The sequence below is a fragment of the Macrobrachium nipponense genome, chromosome 8, assembly GCF_015104395.2.
Source record: "Macrobrachium nipponense isolate FS-2020 chromosome 8, ASM1510439v2, whole genome shotgun sequence".
In the NCBI taxonomy this organism is placed as follows: domain Eukaryota; kingdom Metazoa; phylum Arthropoda; class Malacostraca; order Decapoda; family Palaemonidae; genus Macrobrachium; species Macrobrachium nipponense.
The window spans coordinates 109,070,867-109,095,733 of NC_087203.1; the positions used below are offsets into that span (position 1 = coordinate 109,070,867).

At 38.4% G+C, this 24,867-nt stretch overlaps 1 protein-coding gene across 1 annotated transcript in view; it reads left to right on the plus strand.

Moving 5' to 3' along the window:
* The window catches only part of LOC135222957 (uncharacterized), a 172,293-nt gene that overhangs the window by 29,999 nt on the left and 117,427 nt on the right, over positions 1 to 24,867 (plus strand). Inside the window, exon 3 of the mRNA XM_064261423.1 lies at positions 19,896 to 21,154. Coding sequence (XP_064117493.1) covers positions 19,921 to 21,154 — 1,234 coding nt within the window. The 5' untranslated portion in view covers positions 19,896 to 19,920. The remainder of the gene's footprint in view (positions 1 to 19,895; positions 21,155 to 24,867) is intronic.

A 24,867-nucleotide genomic window follows, 5' to 3' on the forward strand; every position in this document is an offset into this window, starting at 1 on the left:
GTGTGGGAGTGACGTATTAGAAAGCTGGTTGAGTTCCAGTCTTCTTTCCATCCTTTCAGTTAACATTAACTTCGGTCATATTGTTAATGACAAATTGTCTTGCTTTGTGCTTCAACATTATTCATTTGATTGGCATCGTAATTCTCTCTCTCTCTCTCTCTCTCTCTCTCTCTCTCTCTCTCTCTCCGACATTGCACGTGTTCCATCGAACAGGCTGGAAGAAAATCGTGATAAGTAATTATTTCTTAATAATAATAAATATAAAAACATTAGCTCAAAGCATTCTCTCTCTCTTTCCGACATTTCACGCGTTCCATCGAGCAGGCTGGACATTCATGGTCAGTAATTATTTCTTAATAATGATAAATATAATTGCTTTAACTCAGAGCATTCTCTCTCTCTCTCTCTCTCTCTCTCTCTCTCTCTCTCTCTCTCTCTCTCTCTCTTTCTCAAACAGTTTACGTGTTCCATCGACTAGGCTAGGAGAAAATCCTGATCAGTGATCATTGCCCGATAATGACAAATATAACGCATTCGATCCTCCCCCACCTCTCTCTCTCTTTCTTTCTTTCCATTGAAATTTCACTTGCTGTATCGAGTAGGCTGGATGGCAGAAAATCCTGATCGGTAACTATGGTTAATAATGATATATATAATTACAATGTTGGCTCGAACCATTCGATCCACCTCTCTCTCTCTCTCTCTCTCTCTCCTTGACATTTCACGTGTTCCATCGAGCAGACTGGATTGAAGAAAACTGATCAAGTTACCGTCCACCGCGACCCATCGTGTCGAACGTTGCAGAAGCCCCAGTCATATCGTGGCAAGAGTGACCCCATTTTGGGTAGCGCTGAATCACACGGCCCGGGTCTCACCTGTCTTGAGTATTTTTTTTTTTCAATGCCGGTTGCACGGGGAAGTAATTTTGCACGTGCTTCTGAGATATGATGATGATGAGGAGGAGGAGTAGGAGGAGGAGGAGGAGTAGGAGGAGGACCTCCTCCTCCTCATGATTTAAACATCGATCGGCGACTTGTATACGAAGGGGTCGACCCCAGGGCGTGTCTTTCTAGTCCAGCTTTGCCGTATGAAATGGTCCGGGAACTGGGAGTTGATTGCTTTGTCTTGATCAGCTGGCATTGTTTTTATCTCTTCTTCTTCTTCTCTCTGTCGTTCCTCCTCCTCCTCTTCTTCTTCTCCTCTCTCTGTCCGCTTCTTCTTCCTTTCTCTCTGTCTCCTCCTCTCTTCTGCTTCTCTCTCTCCTCTCTCTATCTCTCTCTCTCTCTATCCTCTCCTCATCGCCTCTCCTCTTCTCTCTCTCTCTCTCTCTCTCTCTCTCTCTCTCTCTCTCTCTACTCCTCTTCTTTTTTCTCCTCTCTCTCTCTCTCTCTCTCTCTCTCTTCTTAGTCCCAATAATTTTGGAACAAACCGATGACGGGATTCGATCCCTGCATGGCAAGGAAGGGACATTGTGAGTATGTTCCTAAATAGTGGTTTACGTACCTGATGGTTAGTCGACTACTGTGAATGGACAACAGAGGAGAGAGAGAGAGAGAGAAGCCAGTTTAGCGTTGAATCTGTCGGTACATGCTTGGACAGGTGGCCGCCAAGAAGTACCAAGAAGTTGTTGGCATGAAACCACCTGAACTTTAGTAAGTTTAAACGTAGAAGTTAATATTTATCCACACACAAAAAACAATAAATGAATATACATAGCATTATATATATACATACACACATACATACATACACACACATATATATCTATATATATAGATATATATATATAGGATATAAAATATATATATATATATATATTTATATATATATATGTATATATATATATATATATATATATATAATATATATATATATCTATATATATATATAAATATATATATATATATATATATATATATATAGTATTATATATATATATACATACATAGAGAGAGAGAGAGAGAGAGAGAGAGAGAGAGAGAGAGAGAGAGAGAGATATCTATATTTATATATATATATAGGTTTCATTCCATTACGGTTAATATTAGCTCGTCGAGGTCCTCCCATTTTCAAATATGGTTTGATATACGAAATATTTTTTTACTTGTTGTGTTAATATCATTTGGCCTAATTTTGCTTTTATATCTCAATCAATATCTACTCCAAATACAGCCCACAAGAATCGTCTGATAACCAGACATAATTATAACTGGTCAGGTATACCGGTCGTATATTATCCCGGGAGCGAATACTGAAGTCTACGCGGCAGTGAGTTTATAAGAGTGTTACAACTCTGCGTTGCGAGAGGCCACTGAGAGAGAGAGAGAGAGAGAGAGAGAGAGAGAGAGAGAGAGAGAGAATACCTATCGCGGTTGTAAAGTGGTAACGGAAGCCCAGTTGGCGGTTGCATCAAGGAGGACCCCTCCTAGTCCTTTGTCCCGTGCTCGTTGAGGCATTTTGCTTGACTGCGTCTAACGGGGACGCTCCTCCTATGCATTCCCGAATGAGCTGCAGAGGAGCATTTATACTTTATCCTTTCACTTTGGTGGCTGGAATCATTGTTATAGTAGATTCACATCGACCGTGCATTTGATGTCTAGGCCAGTCCCTTACGACGCTCCTGATTGGCTGTTGATAAGGCAATCACAGAGCTGGAAGCTCTCAGTCTCTCTCGAGAGTTCACAGGCAAGATTTATGTTCCACCTCATCCCTCAGGAGAGGTGGAACATAGACCGTACCTATGTGAACTCTCGGGAGAGACTGAGAGTTTCCAGCCCTGTGACTGGCTTTTCAACAGCCAATCAGGAGCGTCGTAAGGGACTAGCCAAGACATCAAATGCACGGTTGACGTGAATCTACTATAGCTACTAATGATAGCGCCGGTGATATTATCGTGAATTAGGCGCTATTGATAGCGCCGGTAATGTTATCGTGAAATATTAGCTGCTAATGAAAGCGCTTGTGATGTTATCGTGAATAATTATTAGGTGCTAACGATAGCGCTGGTGTTGCCACGTAACCGAAGATTGCTAGGCCTAACGTGTTTCGAGTGGTCTTTTTTTACGTTGGATTCTCTCTCTCTCTCTCTCTTCAGAAAACCATTTATAAGCTGTAATACTTATAAAGGAGGTACTCCAGCATCCTACCCATGACATTGAAACTTACTGGTGGCTTTCCTTAACGGCTTAGCTTATCTTGTCCATTTTATTTGTCTGAACTACTTCCAATACTCCAGTTTCTAATTGGAGATGTATAAAAGAGAATTTATTTGTATGTAACCATGCAACATGTACAGTACAATCGCGTAGTTGTGCTTAAAACATAAGAGAGAGAGAGAGAGAGAGAGAGAGAGAGAGAGAGAGAGAGAGAGAGAGAGAGAGAGAGAGAGAGAGAGAGAGGCATGATGCGAGTTGGTTCAAAACCATGAGTGACCACGCGTTGGGTCTATCCGCGCCGAGCCATGTTTAGAATCCGTAAGGCTGAAGTGTGTCAGTGTGTCGCAATGGATTTCATGCTGCCGTTACAGACACGGTGAGTTGGTTTCATGATCGTCCGGTTCCTTTTCCGCATAGGGAAAAAAAGGGAAGTGGAATCCTCACTCTGTTATTCTTTTCCCAGGGGGATTTAGTGGAGCTGAAAATTTACATTTTAAACTTTGCACGTATGACTCTATGAGAACATTTCCCTGTGATAAAAGCAGAATGAAAACGTTACTATTATTATTAATTGAAAACCACCATTCTATACATGATAACTAGATTCAACTACTGTCAGATTATGACGTTTCTTGTTTTTAAGTCCTTTAATAATAAAAGATAAACTGTATAACTTTCTTATATTGATGACGGTTAAATGAATTCACCACGGCTCATCTCGAATAGTACTACTTTTATTAGGCGATCGACAAAACCGAAAGTATTTTAAACGCTTTGTGTTTCTTCCTTATTATACTCAGTTCCGCTATCGCCTGCCGTGCTTCAACTCTTAATTTTAGTGTGTTACCCTTTTGCAAAGCGAAAGCCTCCGCTTTCTGTTGAGATCCCACGATGTCGTGCGTCCGGTATGAGAGAATCTGTCACCCTGTTTCCTGTAAAACTTTTATCACGGTCTCAGCTGTTATCTGTTTGAATTATTTTGAAGTAAGGGATTTTCGGTTTTCCTTATTTTATCTGTATGCTACGTTACTCCTTTTCCTTCATTTTACTTAATGGTAATGTATTCTAATGTGGTTTGGCTTACACGCTAGTGGTATTTTATCTTATTCTGGATGAACATAAACTACACTAATGTTAGACTTGTTTCTCTTGCTCCCTCAGGGGTTTTTTTTTTTCGTTAATGAAAGTTTATCGTTTACAGGAATATTTAGTCTGCTGTTGAATGGTTAACAAAATGCTTTCTGTTTATACATACATTTATTGTTGATGTGATTAACCCGAACCAAGACTAGTAGAGAAAATGGTTTTTAAGACTATATTTAACAGGAAATGCCAACACGTTTACGTCGTCGGTAACGGCGTTGTCACTTCATGGAAGTTCTCACTCTCGTGTCAGAGTTTCTCATGCAAACCGTCGCTTGGCCAGGCATTAACACTGACTGATCACTCTTTAGAAATTTCTATCCAAAGACACCGATTGCCATTTCGGGGCCAAAGGTTTTAAAATGATTGTGGAAGCAGTGTAATTTTAATCTGTTCGCCAGAACGCACGCCAGATAACTATGGAAAGGAAAATGGAGGGGCGTTATGCCCTAATTCACGCCAGTTGATGCTGGGGAGTTTCTCTCTCTCTCTCTCTCTCTCTCTCTCTCTCTCTCTCTCTCTCTCAGTAGCTATCTGTCTAGCTTTCTATCTATCTATATATTATGTTATATTATATAAACTATGTACATATGTATGTCTATGCGTCTTCCTAGACTAGTACTATTAAAGTAAGTGGAGCTCCATAGCCCGCCATTTTTGCCAGAGTTGAAACACAGACTTTCCCTTCAATCATTGCCTATCTCTTCCTGTCAAAACGGTTTCACTTCACCTCCATCGTGAATTTACTACCTCTTCTTGTTTCTCTGCCATTACCCTGGGTATTTTGATCTTAAGAAATGCCCACTCTCCTGTCCTCGTTGCTCAGTCCCACAGGTGATGTGTGGGAGTCACGAACCACTGGAACAGTAGGCCAACGCCTATTCCACGCGGTTGCAGATATGCAAATTCATATGCGTAACGTCATATTTATTCGTACATCTGGTAACTCTTCTGTCAAGCCCAGGTACCCGATTGGATTCAGCTTTGGCCTACTGCTTCAGTGGTTGTTGGTTCAAATCCCCAAAAGAGGATTTTATTCTACATCTGTTGGAGAGAGAGAGAGAGAGAGAGAGAGAGAGAGAGAGAGAGAGAGAGAGAGAGAGATTTACCTTTATACGTACAGGTAATAATTCGTGAATATACCATTTCATGTTTTTTCCATTGCAATCTTAACTTGTTTCCACTCGAAGGGTCCATATTTTCCTCTCAGTTTCCTGTTCGATCACTCCTAAACTATCATTACTTCTGAAAATTAGATACTATATGGGGTAGCATTACCTGACCTGAGAGAAATAGTGCGGGACGAGATCAAATTCAGGTTTTCCAACATTTCTGTAACATTCATAAATGCTCTCACATTCATAACGTATCGCACAGTTCGTCTTCACGTACACGCAACGTTCAATTCGTGTAAGTTTTTGCACCGGAGATGACTCACTCCCTCATCCATAACTAGCGAGTTTTACCTCAATTGAAACTGCATGGGTTGACCTTAGAAATTCAGGTCTGGCATTATCTTCCCGCCCATAACCCGTTTTGATAGAGTTTCCATCTTCGGAGGTGGAACTTAACTAGTTCACAACTCGGCGCATCTAGGTGAAATTAAGAGTCACCTCGTCCCTCGTTGCTTAGCTGTACAATCATAACGTTCAAGTTGCAGACGAAGAGCCACAGAGACGAACAAGAAAACTTACCAATGATATTGCTACTATTATTAGCGTTTTCTATGCTACAACTGTAGTCAAGTATCCGGGTTCCAAGTTCCAACCCCAGTTTTTCACACTACAACTTGACTGGGCAGTGGTGGTGGTAAGGGGAGATGTGTATTGTTGTGTTAGTCTAGGTCTCGGATTCACGTTAGATGATGAATCATACACACGTATCTTCTGTACATAAACGTTATTCATTTAATATGCCTCTAATCTAAGTTATATAGAAAGATGTATGATGTTCTGTTTCATTTTAATATCGTAATTTCTTTCTTAAAGTGATAGATAGACTCTTGGATAGGATACATCCACCTATCTTGACGGTACACTTCTTACTCCATTCCAGATTGACCGCAAGTTTTCGTTGAATTTTGTTTTATCACTATATTTCGTTGTGGTGTTGAAGTTGCTATATGAGCATCATGCACTCATTTTGATGTGTGACGTTCTTAAGGATCAATTTAGCTACGGAAATAAACACTTGGACCTTAGATGTCTGGACACTTCTAGATTTGAGATGTGAACTTCATTACCTTATTGGTTGTTCGTAAGAGATGTGCATAAGCCGGTATAGTTTTCATTTTAACATCTTGCGTACAAAATTTATTGGTAAATGAAATTGATTTCGCACAGAATAGATACATTTTAAAGCCTTTGGAATCTTTTTCCTTTAATGAATCTCATAGGGGACATGTTCTGCTCCCAAGCAAGAATATTTGAAAGGTAACGAGACTCGATCATATTTTGTTGATGCAAAACATTTCAGTTCACGAACGCTTACTAATATATTGGAGAAGTCAAACATTCCAAAGCTCAAATTCAGACCAGATCAAAATTATGAATCTCATAAATCAACCGATAGGCAGCGTTATGAAACGTTACGTTGTCTGAAAGAGGAAGACACTGTAAACTAGGCCTAGCACAGAAGGGCCCCAGGGTGGATGACTAGTCCCAGTCGTAGTCGAGTTTATTGAAGTTTTTACACCCTCTGATGTTTGTTTAGTGTCTAGGAAGATAAAGGAAATGCGACAGGAAGAGAGAAGAGAAGGCAGTACTAGAGGTACAAGGTTTGGTAGAAAAGAATACTTGGCGTGACTGCATAAAATTCCATGTAGTGAAGAAGAAGTCTTGAGAAATATAGAACCGAAAGGAGTGAAGAAAGAATGACGGAGTGGTATAAAAATGAAAGTGAAAGCAGTTATTGTTCGAGCACGAGAAGAAAAGGTTTTGAGCATTACGTTTATGGGTATAATTGAAACAGGAAGAGAAGATACGAGCAGGAAGAGTTAGCATCTGTGACTGGATGGTGGCGTTCATTTGTAATTTTTCTCGCGTTCGTTTCTGACAGTTCGTTCGACTTTAAACTCTGTTGGTATTCGAAGAGCAAGAGCTGAATTTCCATGCTAAGTAAGACTTGAACCGTAAATTTAAACAGATAACGAAGAAAGTTGTACTGTTTATAGCTTTTGTTTAAGCTTCCTGGTTTTAAGGTTACGTTGAACGGAAAACTGCACAATTTAATTAACCAGTGGGTTAAAGGTAAAAGATACCTATCGAAGTTTCAGGAAATTATGAAGCTCATTGCGGCAATCGTATTGCACTCTCTCTCTCTCTCTCTCTCTCTCTCTCTCTCTCTCTCTCTCTCTCTGTGTTATAATGTAGATTACAGAACTTTTCGTGTAGCTGTTAATTTCACATTTTTGTTTAGTCGGTAATTGGTTCTAAAGATACGCAAATCAACCGAAAATATTATTATTGTTGTTGTTGTTTTTGTTGTTGTTGTTACACATTGTAGAATATGCTGTCATTCAACATATTGTTAGTCTTGAAAAACTTGAAATTTGAACCACGATAGGATCGTATCACTTTAAATAGCGCCACTACACGAGACCATAAAAAAGCATTCTGGTCCCGCATAAACCACCGAAAGTATTATATTCAAAACATTTTTAAAGTACATCGAGTGGAATTCTAGTGTACCCAGTTCATATTTCCAACTGCTCAGCTGTTTAATATTATTTGTTTATTGAATCCTGGGTAGATGCAAAGGAATATATTGGTTGGAAGAATGGGATTTTCTGTTGCATCATCTGTTGCTCAGCGAAATTGGGAAATCTAGGACCATTGCAAAGAAACCGATGAATCACTTGACATGGTGTATTGGTCTACTAACCTCTCGGGAAGGTCAGTGGAGAGAGAAGCAGGTTATTGCTGTGACTGCAAGCTCTCTCTCTCTCTCTCTCTCTCTCTCTCTCTCTCATGCAAGTTGGATGATCACTAGAAGCAATGAAGTTCAAAACTTAGTGAGAGAAATAATGAATGAAAATGCTGATATATCTATATTTATACAGTGGCCCCATTTGTCGAAATTGTTTATTGAAGTTGTACCCGATTTCATCTGAAAACTCCTTTCGCCACGGTCTATTTACAGGCAATTAAAAACGCCTTTTGTCACGGTACTTAAACCCGATAGTTTGGCATGAATGTGCCTGGGACTAGTTGGGGTATAGGGTCATCTGTTTGAGTCCGAAGAGAGGCGAATGGACCAGAGACAGCGTAGTCTCATAGGTCGTAAGAGGTGACATGAGTTGTTTTCACTGACGAGCGCGGGAGGTCAGTGGAGTAGAGACACTGTCTAGTCTCATAGGTCGTAATAAGTTTACATGAACTGTTTTCCCCAACGAGCATGAGAGGTGACCCTCACTGGACCAGAGACACTGTAGTCTCATGGGTCGTAAGAGTTGACATGAACGGTTTTCGCAGACGAATGGGAGAGGTCAGTAGGCTAGAGCCACTGTCTAGCCTTATACTAGGTCATTGGGCTGGCATGAACTGTTTTCGCTGAAGAGTGCGTGAGGTCACTTAGACTCGAGGTACTGTTATAGTCTCATAGGTCGTAAGGGTTGACCACGGGCTAGTGGGGCTGACATGAATAGCATGACTTAGTTGCGTCTAGCTGGTTACCTAGCCAACCTCCTTCCGGAGGGGCGCCATATGGAGAGCTGGAAGACCTCACGCCAGTACCGGCAGCGCTCGTGCATGTGTACGTTATGTGTGCGTGTGTGTATGTGTGTCCCGTTAGCTTCGTGCCAGCCAGAAAAGGTTTTGCCCAGATGGGCGACTGTCTGCTTTAAGTAGAGAAAGGTGGCGGATTTTTTTTTTCTTTCTTTTTTGTAGGATCTGGTCGTACAGTGTAAGACTACTATTTTTTTTTCTATTCGACTGTTTATTTATTAGAATGTTGCATGGTCTAATATTTCATAAACGAGTTACTTCATTCTTTAAGAATTTCAGAATGTTAAGTTCCCTAATATTTAGGCTACATTTCTGTAACATGATCCTTTAGTCCTGAGTTGTACAGGAATAAAGGGAAGCCTTGCTTATGTAATAGCTAATGTCTGGTTAGTTTTCATTCTTTGTGTAGTAACGCTACTGCTTTAATCTCAAAGTATAGTGAGGTAAATCTTTGTCTATTGTGTGATAAAAGTGTTTCCGTCAGTGAAAAATGAGTCGTCTGAAAAGGTGTTTAATATTTTGGAAGATGTTGTAGTTCTTTTGTGCTGGCATATCAGTTTTGTCGGCAATATTGCAGAGGCTAGCTGCGTAGGCCTGTTTGATTAGCCTTCTTTAATAGAATAAGGATAGAAATCCAGTTTGACTCGTCCATAAAAGATATTAAAAAGCCAGAGCTCTTGTTACAGACACGGTCTAGGTATACCTAGACCGTGGTTACAGATACCCACGAGAATCTTTGCGAGAGATACTTTTGGGATAACAGGAAATCTATTTTGTTCGAGGAAATGGTTTATCCCACACAGACATTAATTGTTTTACTTAAGACAACTGAATAGTCACGAAAATCTGCCAATCGTGGAAACCTAAGAGACTTTCCAGATCACCAAGGAATTCACCATCCTCAATTGAATTCTTTGTATACTGCAAGAGGGCAGCCATACCACGTACAATAGTACGTGGTACGTTCTGCACAAGAACTATCTTCTTGAGGATGCACGTTTCCTCTTCCTTCTTTTTCATACTTTCCTTTTTTATTTTTATTTTTTCTATGTGAACCGGTCTGGACCGTTAAGTCTGACTGGTTATGAGACTAGAGCTGGAAATGACGAAACCTCAGTCTTTTGAGTACCCAAGATGTGTTTTTGTTTTATAGAAATTTTGGACGGAATTAATGTAGAATTAGAACCACAGGAGCCAAATATATATCTTATCATTGTGGCATTTTTCTATTTGCATTGCAAAACTTCTGTCGGCCTAACTTCCTTCTTGTCTGCCAGCGTGTTTTATGTGCCGAAGTTGCGGGCGAGCAAAGTAAAAGTTGTCAGTCATTGTGTTATCTTTGTTGTCAATTTTTTAAAATGCTCTAACAGACATTTTCTCTCAAGTGCTGAGCGACTTTGAGCATAGTTGAATGTTGCAAAGTGTTTACGGCATCAACGTGACGTTAAGTTGGTTGTATTTTCCTTCCAGTTTATTCGAAGACGAAAAAATAGGTGTTTGGTAACTATTGCAGGTTAGGAGCCCCAGACAAACCTCTATCGACCCTTCCGCAACCCCATCCCGAAACCAACCAACCCACAACCTCCCCCATCCCTACGCCACTCCCCACCCAAGGGCACAATAGCGCGCCTCCTGACCCACTGCCCGCGGCTACTCTAGTTGTCTGAGTCTGAGAACCTGACGTAGTAGTATACTGCGTTTGTCCTCTCCTGCCAGAATCTGTATTCCTTTAAAGTTACAGATACAGGGACGGCTAACATTACTCTGTTTTTATTTGGATACTGTGCATTTTAATAATGTGCATTTCTTTGTACTGAAAATAATAGCACTATTATACTCTGAGAGGGTTTTCTTCTTCTTTTTTTCAGCTTAAGCCTAGAGCTATTAGTATATTATCGGGTTGCAGATTCTGTGCCATGTAGGTCGGGCCAACTTACCATTGGTGATGTGACACTTTGCAGCTGCGCGGTTGAGATATTGCATCTTGTCATTGTGAAGAAGAGCTAATTGCATGAACATGCTAGACTTGTTTATAGAGATTTGTTGAATACTAAATTGTATTTTGACGTCTATGAATATAGGGCGTCTAGAGTTTCACAACTCAGAGAGGGAATTCCATTTTGATTTAAAGATGTTTGTGGTAAATATGAATTGTTTATTTTGTTATGTCTGTGAGGAAGATGGATATTTAAGCCATATGTTCGCTCTCTCCCTCTCTGATACATAGACACACACATATACATAGATACATAATCTCTCTCTCATACACACATATATGTATATATTATATGTACTGTATGTGTATGCATGTATGAATGCATGTATCTATGTATGTATGAGTCTTACCACATTACCGTGCCCATGAGCCGACGAATTTCTTATTGACTAAAAAATACCCACTTCGGGTAACATACGTATTATGAAAATATATTAATTCAGAGGTAGAGTGAATTAGATATTAAAGGACATTTGTAGCTTAATGTGCTTATGTATGTATGTATGGGAGTGAACTAGGTAGCTACCTGTTACTAAGCCGACTGTGGTACTTGTAACCACTTGTAGAAATGAGGGCGTGGGGCTAACAGCCTCATCTCAAGACACTCACCTCAGAGAAGTGGGAGCTTAACCCTTTTTGGAAAAACGTTCTTAACAATGTGTATGTAATGTGCAAAAAATTCAAACCATTCCTTCGTAACCTTAAAGCTTTTGCACGTCTGTTACATAACATAGCCACAAGGACTTTTTAAACCTAATACAGATATAGGTATCTATTGCGTAAGTCATTTAAAAACATTTGTTCTATTTTACACGTAGTTACTTGGAATTTTAGTATATTCAGATATAATGGTAGGTGAAATGAGTATGTATATACAGTGTATAGGTATGGGTATATGTAATGTATATACATAGTAGATTCAGGTATGTTGAGCTATAAAAAAATATAAATAATTTTATTGATTCTGTACATAAATTACATTTATTTTATATGCATTTATTGTAAAAAAACCTTTAGTGTATTTTTTTTAAATAAAAAAGAAAAAAAATAACACATGCATCTAAATGGCACGCTCTTTTGTGTTCCATAGCCATAAAAATATGGGAGGGATATGTACTGCGTGCATACACTATGTCACTCTCTCTTCATTTCTTGCACACGCAAAGATTTGCATTAGAGTGAATTAACATATGATACAGAAACCTATATCAGGAAGTTCTGGTCTAAAATTTATAGCAGAAGCCTTTCATTACGTATTCATTTGTTCAGTGCTCTTAAATCGTCATAAGTACATGCTTATTCATCAAAGTTAAGTATATCTTAGTTTAACCGAAGGATTAGATTTTGATTTACGTGGCTAGGAACCAATTGGTTACGTAGCAATAGGGCCTACAGCTTATTGTGGCACCCGAATCACATTATATCGAGAAATGAATTTCTAATCGCCAGCAATAAATTCCTCTGGTTCCTCATTGGCGGCAGCGGGAAGCGAACTCGGGCTACCTGATTGATAGGCGAATACGTAACCCACTCGTCCAATGAGAAACTGCTTCTTCATCATATCAGTATGGAAAATTCAAATTCCATTTCGTTCTTCTCATCTCCTATGCAGTTGCAAGGACAGAGATAAATGCAATGTAAAGAGAGGCGAAGCAAACATGCCTCCACAAGAGCTGCCCAGGTGACCGGGTTTAGTAGTACCAGTGGTGCCAACCCCTCTAACCCTACGCCCCCTACAGGCGACGAGAAATTACCCTACATAACTGAAAATGACCCAACATTGCCCTGCTGTCTAAGATTTTGCGCATATTACCCTACGCGTAGGACTATTACCCTACAGTTGGCAACACTCTTTAGTACTAGGCGTTTCCGCTAGGTGGTGCCAAATTCGCCAGGCGTGTTGCCTGACACGCGCGTGAAAAAGGCGTCCATTGGCAAACAACGACGTAACAAAACGAGCGGTAACGAGAAACCCTGAAATTCCGGGTTCTCATTGCTGTGGGTAATCTGAGCCATTAGGCATATAGTGTAGAGGGGCCTTCAGACAAGGGTGTGTTGCGACTCCAAGGCTATTGAATATTCATGAATATTATGATGTAAGAGTTTGGGAAATGACCGTCGTCATGGCTAAGACGTGGGATAAGATAAAGGTTCTTGAGCTGAATGTGGAATAGCAAATGATGATTAGGGGATACTGAAGAGAAACTACAGAAATTACTGACAAGAGTTTAAAAGCGTTTGCGAGAAAGGAAATTGATAGAGTGAGTGGTAACAGAGGGCAGACGGAAGCTGCAATATGGAGCAATGGTTTGCGTAACGTGCAGGATGGCTTGCTGTAGCACTACACAGCCGGAGTATTTTTTGCTTATATATGGATAAGGAAATGTGTGGAGTTTTTCTGTTCATCCTTTAATTAGGAGTTAAAGGATGAATTTACTAATGATTATTGACTATAATCCTGAAGCCACAGGAAACCGCTATTATAATATATATATATATATAATATATATATACTATATATATATACATAGATATATATATACTATACTATATATATATACCATGGTATATCTATATATATATATATATATTATATAATATATATGTATATATATATATATATATATATATATATATATCTATTATTTATAGTATTATAATATATAATAATATATATATATAATATATTATATATAGGATATTTATATATATAGTAAATGTGTGTGGTGTGGTGTGTGTGTGTGTGTGTGTGTGTGCACGCGCTTCTGTTACGATGCCTGTATAGATTTTAAGCGTATCTTTTGAAAAGTGAACGTACAATCCCGGGCAAACAATCGTAGCAGAACTCCTATTGTATATTTCTTTTGTTGTTCGGAGATCAGTTATCGAAGACGACTTCCGGTTGGCATTGCATTGTTGTGGCTGGGGTCTCTCTCTCTCTCTCTCTCTCTCTCTTCTTCTCTCTCTCTCTCTCTGTGGAGTAAAAGTGAAGGCTTCCACATCCTCACGAGTCATACGTCTCTCAATTTTTAAGCGTTACGGCGTGATGGCACTTACCTGAAAAATGAATATACGTTACGTTGCTTTCTGTCAGATTATTTTATGCTTTCAAGGAACTTGACGCTGCTGTGCTTTCTCATCCTGAAACAATTTTGTCGTCTCATCTTGGCGATCTTTATGTACCTGAAGTGACGAGGTAATTGGCGTAATCGCACTACTAAAGTTCTTTATAAAATCGGCTGAATTATGTTGGACGTTTGTGGATGTATCGTTCGAGCGCAGTGTAGCCAATGTGGCGTTCCAGATACCTAAGAATTTGTATCCATCCTTCATGAATTCCTTTGGTCTTTATAGTTTCTGAAATGTGTTTGTCATCATCAGGAGACAATTATTATTTTGACCCCATTTTTTATTATTTTCCTTTTTTTATCTTTTTATTTTGTGGAATAAACCACATCAAAATGTTTAAGTGTTATTTGTATTTTTTCGTTTTTTTCTCCTTTGGTTTAAGAGGGATATAATTAAGGTTGGGGTGTGACGCCGAACGTTCTTCTTCTTCTTCTTCTCCTTCTTATTCTCCTTCTTCTTCTTCTCTGGGTTAAAAGGGAAAGAATTAAAGGGGGGGTACGACTCCAGATTCTTTCCGTAAAGACATAAAGGGATATAATTCCGTTTTAAAGTTGGTAGGACAGAGTATACAAGCTCTCCTACCGATCTCCTGCTAGCCTCTCTCTCTCTCTCTCTCTCTCTCTCTCTCTCTCTCTCTCTCTCTCGTTTAGAAGGGACGAGTCTGTTAATTAAAACTGCTTATGATTCATGTGCAACATACTTATGTTTGTCACCAAGTATGGCTCGCTTCGTATGTCACCGTTTCCTTGACACACTTCTAAGGATTACTAAGTATTTTTTTACAGGTTCTCAGATGTTTAGGCAAGCAAAACATGATTGATGTAGGAGTATATTTTTTTAAGTCTTAGTTGCTATATTAGGCGATATACTATCGAGTGTCAAATATTGCGTTTGGAAAAGAGGCCACTGTTTATGATTGGTGGGCTTTGATGCGGAATTCTGCAGCTTGCTTAAGCTCCGATCTCTCTCTCTCTCTCTCTCTCTCTCTCTCTCTCTCTCTCTCTATATATATATATATATATATACTATATATATATATATATATATATAATATATATATATATTATATACTAGACATATGACTATAAAATATTTTCTGTTGAAACAGAATTTTATCTGATAAAGGGTCGCCATAAAAACACTGTAACATCTGCCCTCTTTTGTTTTTTTATGGGTAACCTTTAATATGTGTGTGTAAGTCTAATGTAGTTTCAGAAATCCGGTAGTGTTGCTTTAAAATAATAATAATAATTTTACTCTATTAAAGAAAAATGATTATCGACAAGTATTTTTCCTCAGAATTTTCCTTCAAGAAAATCAATTACAATCTGAATGAGGAAGGGTTTAATATTGGGAAATAAAGAGACAAAAACTCTACGTCAAAAAACCAACAAAATATTATGCTGAATAAAAACGTGAAATGATTGTTGGCTTTTACTGTGATGTAATTTGCAACTTCCCTAGTTTTTTTTTTAGTAATAGAATTTTTTTTTTTATGAATAGAACTCATAACACTGCCAAAAGTTATAGTAATTTTCTTCCGATTTTCCTTCTTTTTCAGATTTCTCTAAAGAATTCAGTATTCGATTTAATGCGTGATTGCGTCACCTCTCTCTCTCTCTCATCTCTCTCTCTCTCTCTCTCTCTCTCTCTCTCTCTCTCTCTCTTGGGGGGTTAGGAAGGGGTTACTTGTTATAACGTCAACCCCAAAAGTTGGCACATCTTTTGTGTAAGAGTCACGTCCTCCCTCCTTGGACGGATCTGGGTGTGCTCTCCTTACGATCCAAAAGTGGCAGGGATAACTGATGTAATAGTTCAAAGGGCGATACAAGCAGGAATTTGCCATTAATGCATCCGTGAGCCTTTCCAAAAGAAAAATGCATTAGGCATTTGAAACTCCAGTATCAGGGACAATTTTCAGGACAGACTACACCACACCTGGCTCGCAATCTTCTCTTCTCTGTCATAGAAGTTTATTTGTTTTATATTAATCTATACCTTATTTTGGGAGTGCCCCTTATCACAGTCATCGAACATCCTGCGTCCTACTCTTTGTCTCATGAAATAGTCTGCCTTGCAGTATGTCAGTGTTGTGTTTTGCAGCTTTGTGAAGATTTTGTCCATCGCTGAGGAAAGCAACAAATGACTGGGCCTCATACTTGTAGAAGTGGAAGTCTTGAAGCTTGTTCCAGCATGAACTGAATAGCGCACACACACACACACACACACACACACACACACACACACACACATATATATATATATATATATATATATATATATATATATATATATATATATATAAAATATATAAAGCTCTTGAAGAGGCCTGGTGGAAGGCGAAATTATCGAGCAACTAGAGTCTTTTATTCTCTCTTGTCGCCTGTGGACTATTGACACACACACACACGCACACACACAGACATATATATATATATATATATATATATATATATAATATATATATATATATATATATATATATATATCAGAATTTCTCTGTGCTACCGCATTATCTTCAGTGTAATGTCCTAAGCTGTTTTAATAGTGTGATATTAGGTTCTGCATGATATAAGACAAATGAAAGATGCCTTTGACAACAACCGAGTCATCGATGCCAAGCTAGAATTCCGAAAAAAGTCGGCATGCCTAGAAAAAATACATGTGACAAAATCCATGTTAGCAGGGCGATTCAAGCAGTTATAACGACAAAATGTTGAACTGAACACTTACCTTTTAGGGAGGTCTTGAGTAATCATTCATGCCAACTTTCATGCTAGCAACACCGTTTAAATGATTCAGCAGACAATTGGTCTTCTGTTGCGCCGTTTTGAAGGCTCTCTCAAAGGTCCCGAATTCAACGACGCGTGGAAAAGGTCACTTGCCTTCAATATCATGTTTCGTTGGTAAAGTGGCCTTTCCAGTTAGCTGACTCACAATTAAGTCTCAATCTTCAGTTTATTCGTAAGGAGGCAGTGGGATATAATATGTATTATACGTGGAGTTAGTGAAAGAGTCATTTCGTACCTCGAATTGTTCAAGTCGGGTGTGTCCTGTTCCCTAACCAAAACAATTCATTAAAGGTAAGAATTGGTTTGGTCGTTGACTCTGAGTCATTTTGTTCTTGGGCAAGGGCGTCTTTTGGGGGGAGGGGGGCGCACTTGGCCCCTTCAAGACACTGATGGGCCCCCCTGCCCCCACCCCCCACCAAGACCTAATTTGCCCCCTAGCCTTTGAAATAATAATAATAATAATAATAATAATAATAATAAAATAATAATAATTATGTGACTATATATATTAATACTATATATAATTTATTTTAGTATATAATATAATATACACATATATATATATATATATATATATATATATATATATATATATATATATATATATATATATATATAAAGTTGGAATGGTGTGTCACACCTGTTTGATGCATTATTGACTCAATACAGCTCTTATATAACTTCAAAATGCGCTCAGATTTCCAAAAATATCTATACTATTTCTATTATTTGAGAAGTTAGATCGAAATTACCACCATTACGATTCTTGATTCACTTCTGCCTCGTCATTATAATAGAAGTAATGCTTTCTAGTCGATGTCTGTCATGAAAGCGGATGAAAGATACTTCCTTCAAATAAACCTTACTTTGCAGGAGGTGTTATATTTAATTATAATCTTGTCCTGATGGTAGAATACCATAGAGGAAACCAGTCTCTCGTAAATGAGAGTTATTCAACGCCTCAGCGCTCCTGTGTTTTAGTTTTGTACTTGAAAGTAGGAAGGAGAGACAATAGCATACTACGCATATTAATATTCTTGTGTAATCATTCCTTTCCCATTTGGTTCCTTTCACCTCTCAGTTTATTAGTTTCTGTTCAAAACAGCGGATTATTACGTAAAGGTTTCCAATTGTCATTATCAGGTTTTCCTGTGATAAATGAAGTGACGAAGATTCGTCACAAAACGAAGACGTTAACTTTTTGTTTGCTGACTCACCACGGAAATCTCTCTCTCTCTCTCTCTCTCTCTCTCTCTCTCTCCTCTCTCTCTCTCTCTCGTTTTTTTATCTGTAGTGCTTTCTGGTACCTTTTTTTCTGATGCAACAAATCGGGAAAATAAAGACGACGGGAAAAAAAGAGGTAATTGTTTAGATGAACTGTTTTCCAAATATTTGGAGTGATTGTTTGTTTGTTTGTTTGTTTGTTCTCTCTGCTCTCTCATTCTTCATATATGACTTTCAGGTCTTTGGAAAGTTCATGGTCTTTTATCATGTTCTGATGTATTATTGACTCATTATCAGTATAATAATAATAATAATAATAATAATAATAATAATAATAATAATAATAATAATAATAATAATAATAATAAGAGTAATAATAATAATTATAATGGAAAAGTAAATCCACAATAATATGTCTGTTTTGATCTTGTTATTTAAAATACAAAGCAGAAAGCTGCTTTTTATTTTAAATAACAAGATCAAACAGACATATTATTGTGGATTTACTTTCCCATTTTATTTTATTAACTCATGAGATTATGAGGTTTCTTTGAAAATAATAATAATAATAATAATAATAATAATAATAAAATAATAATAATAATAATAATAATAATAATAATAATAATATAATAATAATAAAAATCCAATAAGGATGGATCCTAAGGATGGCAGGATACAACCCTGGAACCCCAGCACTATAAATACCACCCAGTCAAATTGGAGGACTGTGATTTCCCATTTTATTTTATTGACTCATGAGATTATGAGGTTTCTTTGAATAATAATAATAATAATAATAATAATAATAATAATAATAATAATAATAATAATGAAGGGGACAACCACCGGCCATGTTTGATTGAATGTTAGACTTTTGTTGGAACTGAGGTATAACTTAACTACCGCCATAACATGGATGCTTTTCGAATTTGAAGTATGGTAACTTCCATAGCTTTTTCAGAGTATTGCAGTTATTTTGAAAACATGACACCTGCACTTTGGTTAATAATGATATCTTGGAACTAATGAAACTGATGGTGCATCCCTTTTATTAACTTAATAATACTGGAAATTATTCTGAAAGTTATTTGAAATGAATCATAGACCTGAGGGACTCAAGCATAGCTCTAGTTTTCGTTTAAAGTTAAGTTTTATACCTTAGTTTAACCAGAACACTGAGCTGATTAACAGCTCTCTTAGGGCTGACCCGAAGGATTACATTTTTTTTCTTTACGCGGCTAGGAACCAATTGGTTACTTAGTAACGGAGCCTACAGCCTGTTGTGGGATCCGAACCACATTACATCGAGAAATGAATTTGTAATCACCAGAAGTAAATTCCTCTGGTTCCGTCTCGGCAGCAGCGGGGACCAAACTCTGGCTACCAAATTGATAGACAGATATGCAATTCACTCTTCCAATCAGCTAGCTGTATTAGCGTTTATCATACGTCTTATAAATATTTGCATTCTCCCCTGCGTTAATCCGGTCTTAGAAGTGTAAAACCTTTGCCATTGGAGAATTTAACGAAGAACTGTGTTTAGTACTTTTGCCAGCTTAGTTTGACAGTATTTCGACAACTAACCATATCCTGTGGACAAGAAAAAAAAAATGCTTTTGTAGAGGTTCCTTTTGGATGAGGTATACATTACCTGAATGGTTTGTAAGTTATAAGTCATGGTGGGTTCTGTAGTTAATATTGTATTTTTAATGTATTTTTTTTCTTGCAGGTGTGATGCTTGAAGAACGAGCGTGATGGAGGGGGGTGTGGCATCAGAATTCACCATATATTCAGCACAATACGCTACACCACCCGTAAGACAACGCCTAACCCACCCCGCTCACATCCATCATGCCCATGATCATTACGGAGCTTTCAGGAGGTCAACTGGGGGCATCTCCTTGCCTCCTGGTGGGGCATCCTTACTGGGTATGGTGAGCGCGAGTCCGTTCTCTGGTCCTCTGTCTCTACCTTTGCCCCACAGTTCGGAGTACCTACAGACATTACGTAATCGTCAGCATCATCATCACCACCATACATACCCTCCGTACCCTCCAGTGCCCCGTCCGCCACCGCGTCGGTTACACTATCACCCTCATGGGCCACAGTCTAATCTGCACTTTGGTGCCCATGATCATCCCCCACCCCCACCACCTCCTCCTCCGGCAGGAAGATGGGACGAGGACCCCTGTTTCCTTAGACCTCATTCCCCCGAAACACCCTGTCCACACAATCTCTTAGGCTCGTCCCTCCAGCAGGAAGATGGGTCTTGCTTCGTGGTGATGGGACACCTGGAGTCTGATGCTGTTCCCTTGGCCTTCTCAGCCAAAAACCCGCTGCACGTGGAGAGACAGCTCCGCCAAGAGGAGGAAGAGGAGGGCGTTTATTCTTACGCCGGGGAAGGTTTCGTATGCCCAGTCGATGTCATCAAGGCTCAGGCTGCCCTAGAGGATTCTGACAGTTACGGAGGTTCCATAGCCTCCGAAAATATCTACGAAGAGATCCCCGAAAACTGGGACGTCCACTCTTGGGCGAGGAGGTCGCTAGTCGAGGAAGTTCTAGATGAGTATGAGCGAGTTAGGGCAGGGCACCGTCGGGTACTTTCTGCGTTGAATCTAGACGTGGAGACCCTCATTCGTCCGAGTGCCCAGAACGGCACTGCGTCTCCTGATTCCGGCTTGACAGTCTCCGCGTCTGATTCCTCCTGTGAACCGAATCCCTCAAGCTATGACATGCCCCCTCATACCCAGAACCCTACCAACCCAGGGCGATATTTCCATCGGAAATCAACATCTAGAAAGGAGGAATCAGACTCCAGTAAGGTGAACAAACGCGGGAGGTTGGTTAAGTGTGAGTCATTAGATCTGAAGGACGCGTTTGTCAGGAGACCCTCTGGAGGGCGTGGTCAAGGATTCAGGGAGAAGCTTGGAGGAGTCAAAGAGAAGATGGAGAAGAGAGGATGGCGGTTTCCTAACTTCACAAAGAAAGGTAATGTGTGTTTTTTTTTCTTAATTTGTTAGTATTTCCACACAGGTTAGTGTCCTTTAAACGCTTCGATTTTTATTTTAGGGCTTATATCGTCGTCATACAATTTTAAATCTTTTAATCAGGTTTCCACTCTTTCATGTAGGCTTGGTCTGTTAGATGTAGCGTTCCTCTGTTAAATTAAGCAGTGAATTTTACATGGGGTAATTAGGCGTCTGCGGTGGATCACAGCCAGGGCGTGGGGCCAACACGTCATCCTAAAATAACTTGCTTAGAACTGGAAATTAATATGTGTAATGGATATAAACAATGAATATTATTTTGTGTATATATACACAAACATAAATACATACGTACTTATATTACATATAATATATGTATAACTGAAGCACGAAAGTTAGGAACGTGATAAATCCATATATAAAGGTATAAGGCACATTGTTTATTTTCCCTCGTGGCTTATACTATATATATCTATATATATATATTATATATATATATATATATATATATATATATATATATATATATGTATGTATGTATGTATGTAGTATATGTATATATATATATATATATATATATATATATATATATATATATATAACGCAGTTTTATACTTAATTTTATATGTGCAATATTAGCTGTCCATTTGAGATCTGTTACAGGGATTGAACCATCTCCAACCAAACTACTGAAGTTATCTTTCAACATTATGCCCTAATTACTGCTCTAGCAAATCTAGAAGCACTACTTATATCTTTGCAATATCAAAAGAACTGTAGTATCGATAAGGGAGGCGTATAAGCTCCATGGCCCAGAGGACTAGTGTTTTTTTTTTTTCTAAGTAATGGGATCAATACACCACCCAGCACAGCACACAATATGAATAGTGTTATTTTTGAGGTATCAAGGCTTTTTAATCAAGCACCTGATTTCTCTACTCGAAAAATGACTCATTACGTTCACTTTTAAAGAATTTTTCCCTTCGTCACACTGGTGTCCTTTCCCCATCCGGAAACAGCGAGTCACTTAATCATTTAATAGGAGAAAAGAATGAGGTATTTACTCACCAGGTGGCTCTTATTATGGATGTCATGAGTATTTTATATCATCGCCCATATGTTCAATTCGCACTGGGAAGGTTATTGGTTATGCAATTTCAAGGTTCTTTTCTGTTGTCTTTTCTGTCATTGAAGTTGTGAACATTTCTCATTTGCTTTAATGAGAAAAGTGGTATTTTATCATGATGGTAATTTTCTTGGCTAATTTAGATTTAAATGATCCCACATCCATTTTGGTGATTTACCACGTCAATGATTATCCACAGTTACTGAATCGAAGATTAAATAGTCTACTCGGGTGTATTGTCTATAGCAAACACCAGGTGCTGAATGGAATTACATAATTCTGACCAGGTTAACAACTAGTCTAAGGTGTTTAGAAAGAAATGAAAATGCCTGGCTAGGCTTGAGCAAAGAGAGTGTGGTAATGAGAATTAACCTCTGGGGAATAGCTTTGCAGTATATGTTCTTACCAAAAAAAAGGTGCCCCGTTTTGTAATCTAAAGTGGTAAGTGTTTTACTTTTTTTCCATTCCTTTTACTGTACCTGCGTTCATAGTCTCTTTCTTCCATCTGTTGCACCTTTCAAACCTTTTTACTCTCAGTTTCCTTAGAGGTCCCCGCGCTTGAATGTTATGTTCCATTTCATGACTCTAGAAGGTGTTCCGAGCACCTCACAGCTGTGAAACTGACCCTAGGAAACGTCTGCTGTCTTGAGAAATCCTCCGATGAGCTCCTCACCCACCACCCAAACATAATGCCTGCTGACCCTGGGGCATTTCAACAGAGCAAGTCGAGGCTAATCATTTTTCTTACTTCACAAGGTAATTGATACTTTTCGTTATGTGTCTGTCACGGTTCTCTTCTCATTTCTCTTCTCTTCTCCGGCTCGATTCCCCTCCTTTCCTACCCATAGTGACCTTGAAGATGTGGGCTTGGCTGACAAAGGTCATGGGTTCTTCGCTTGGGTGTCCTTGGGAACTGGGGAGGGAGGGAGGAGGGAGGTGCTGGAATAAGCTGTAGAAGGGTTCGATGATGATCTTGGAGAAAAGAAACAAAAGATGCTGCTGGTTGATTGCTTCTCTCTCTCTCTCTCTCTCTCTCTCTCTCTCTCTCTCTCTCTCTCTCTCTCTCTCTCTCCATAGCATTTACGTTTTTGTCTCTTACTTTCATTGCTTAACTGGTATTCTAAGAGTTGATGTTCAAAATTGCATCTCGTTTAATCAATCAGTTCATGGCTAAGGAAATTAGCAAATGGCAAGAACACAAACGAAATAGAATGAAGGAAAATGATTTTATTGTTACATTTAACTGAAAATTAACATTTCATTCCACATTATCTTGGTTGCGTTTAGACAGATTGCTAAAATTCGTTAGATGAGTATTATGTATCTTCTGAAAAGTAAAACAGGATAAAATATTGACACACAAAAATCTCCCTTTTTATTTTTTTCTTTTTATGCCGATAACGGTATACAGTATTCTGTAACAATTATCCATAATTGTGTTTCCTTCAGTTTACATAGTTAAAGGTTCTTTGCAGCGTCCCTTCGGCCCCTAGCTGCAACCCCTTTCATTCCTTTTACTGTGCCTCCATTCATATTATATTTCCTCCATCTTGCTATCAACCCTCTCCTAACGATTATTTCAAAATGCAACTGCTTTGAGGTTTTCCTCCTGTTACATCTTTCAAACCTCTTACTCTCAATTTCCTTTCCAGCTCTGAATGACCTCAAAAATCCCAGTGATTTCTGTATTTCCCTTTACCTCGTCTTACTTGTTCCTAATGAACACCATTTCTTTTTTGAAGAGTAAATTTCAAGTCAGTGGCCCCTTTGGTGGGCTTGTTCCATATGAACAGGTTTCATCTTCTGAATAATAATAATAGTAATAATAATAATAATATATAATAATAATAATTCAAAGAACCCATAATCACTGAGTCAATAAAAATGGAAAAGTAAATCCACAAAACAACAGAACATACTGTTGTGGATTTACTTTTCCAACAACAAAACAACAACAACAACAACAACAACAATAATAATAATAATAATAATAATAATAATAATAATAATAATAATAATAATAATAATAATTCAAAGAAAACCCATAATCACATGAGTCAATAAAATGGAAAAGTAAATCCACAAAACCAAACAGACATACTATTGTGGATTTACTTTTCCAACAACAACAACAACAACACAACAACAACAACAATAATAATAATAATAATAATAATAATAATAACGGAGAGTTGAATGAGTCGGATTTTGCCATCAATTCCTAGCTTTGTCTTCTTGTGATACAAGATATTTTGTAAGATCTTGTATGTCTAAAGTCTTGTTTAGGCATTTTGAAGTCTCGGAGCTCGAATCTATGGTCTTGTTGGTGAGAGGGATCTGTTAACAGCTGAGTCACGTGAATGTGATGGTTTTGTGAGAGGTAGTCACGTTCTGATACTCTTCCCATTGTGCTCAGAAATTCTGTTTTGCAATCAACGCTTACATCTGCCTCTGTACCGGATGTTACAGTCAGTACAGGCTAATCTGTCAACAGTATGTAAAGATGAAACTTCCGATGGGGATGTAAGGATATTCGCTTCTTTAAGTAAGAACTACTAATACATTTTATTAAGAAAAATTTCAGTCCC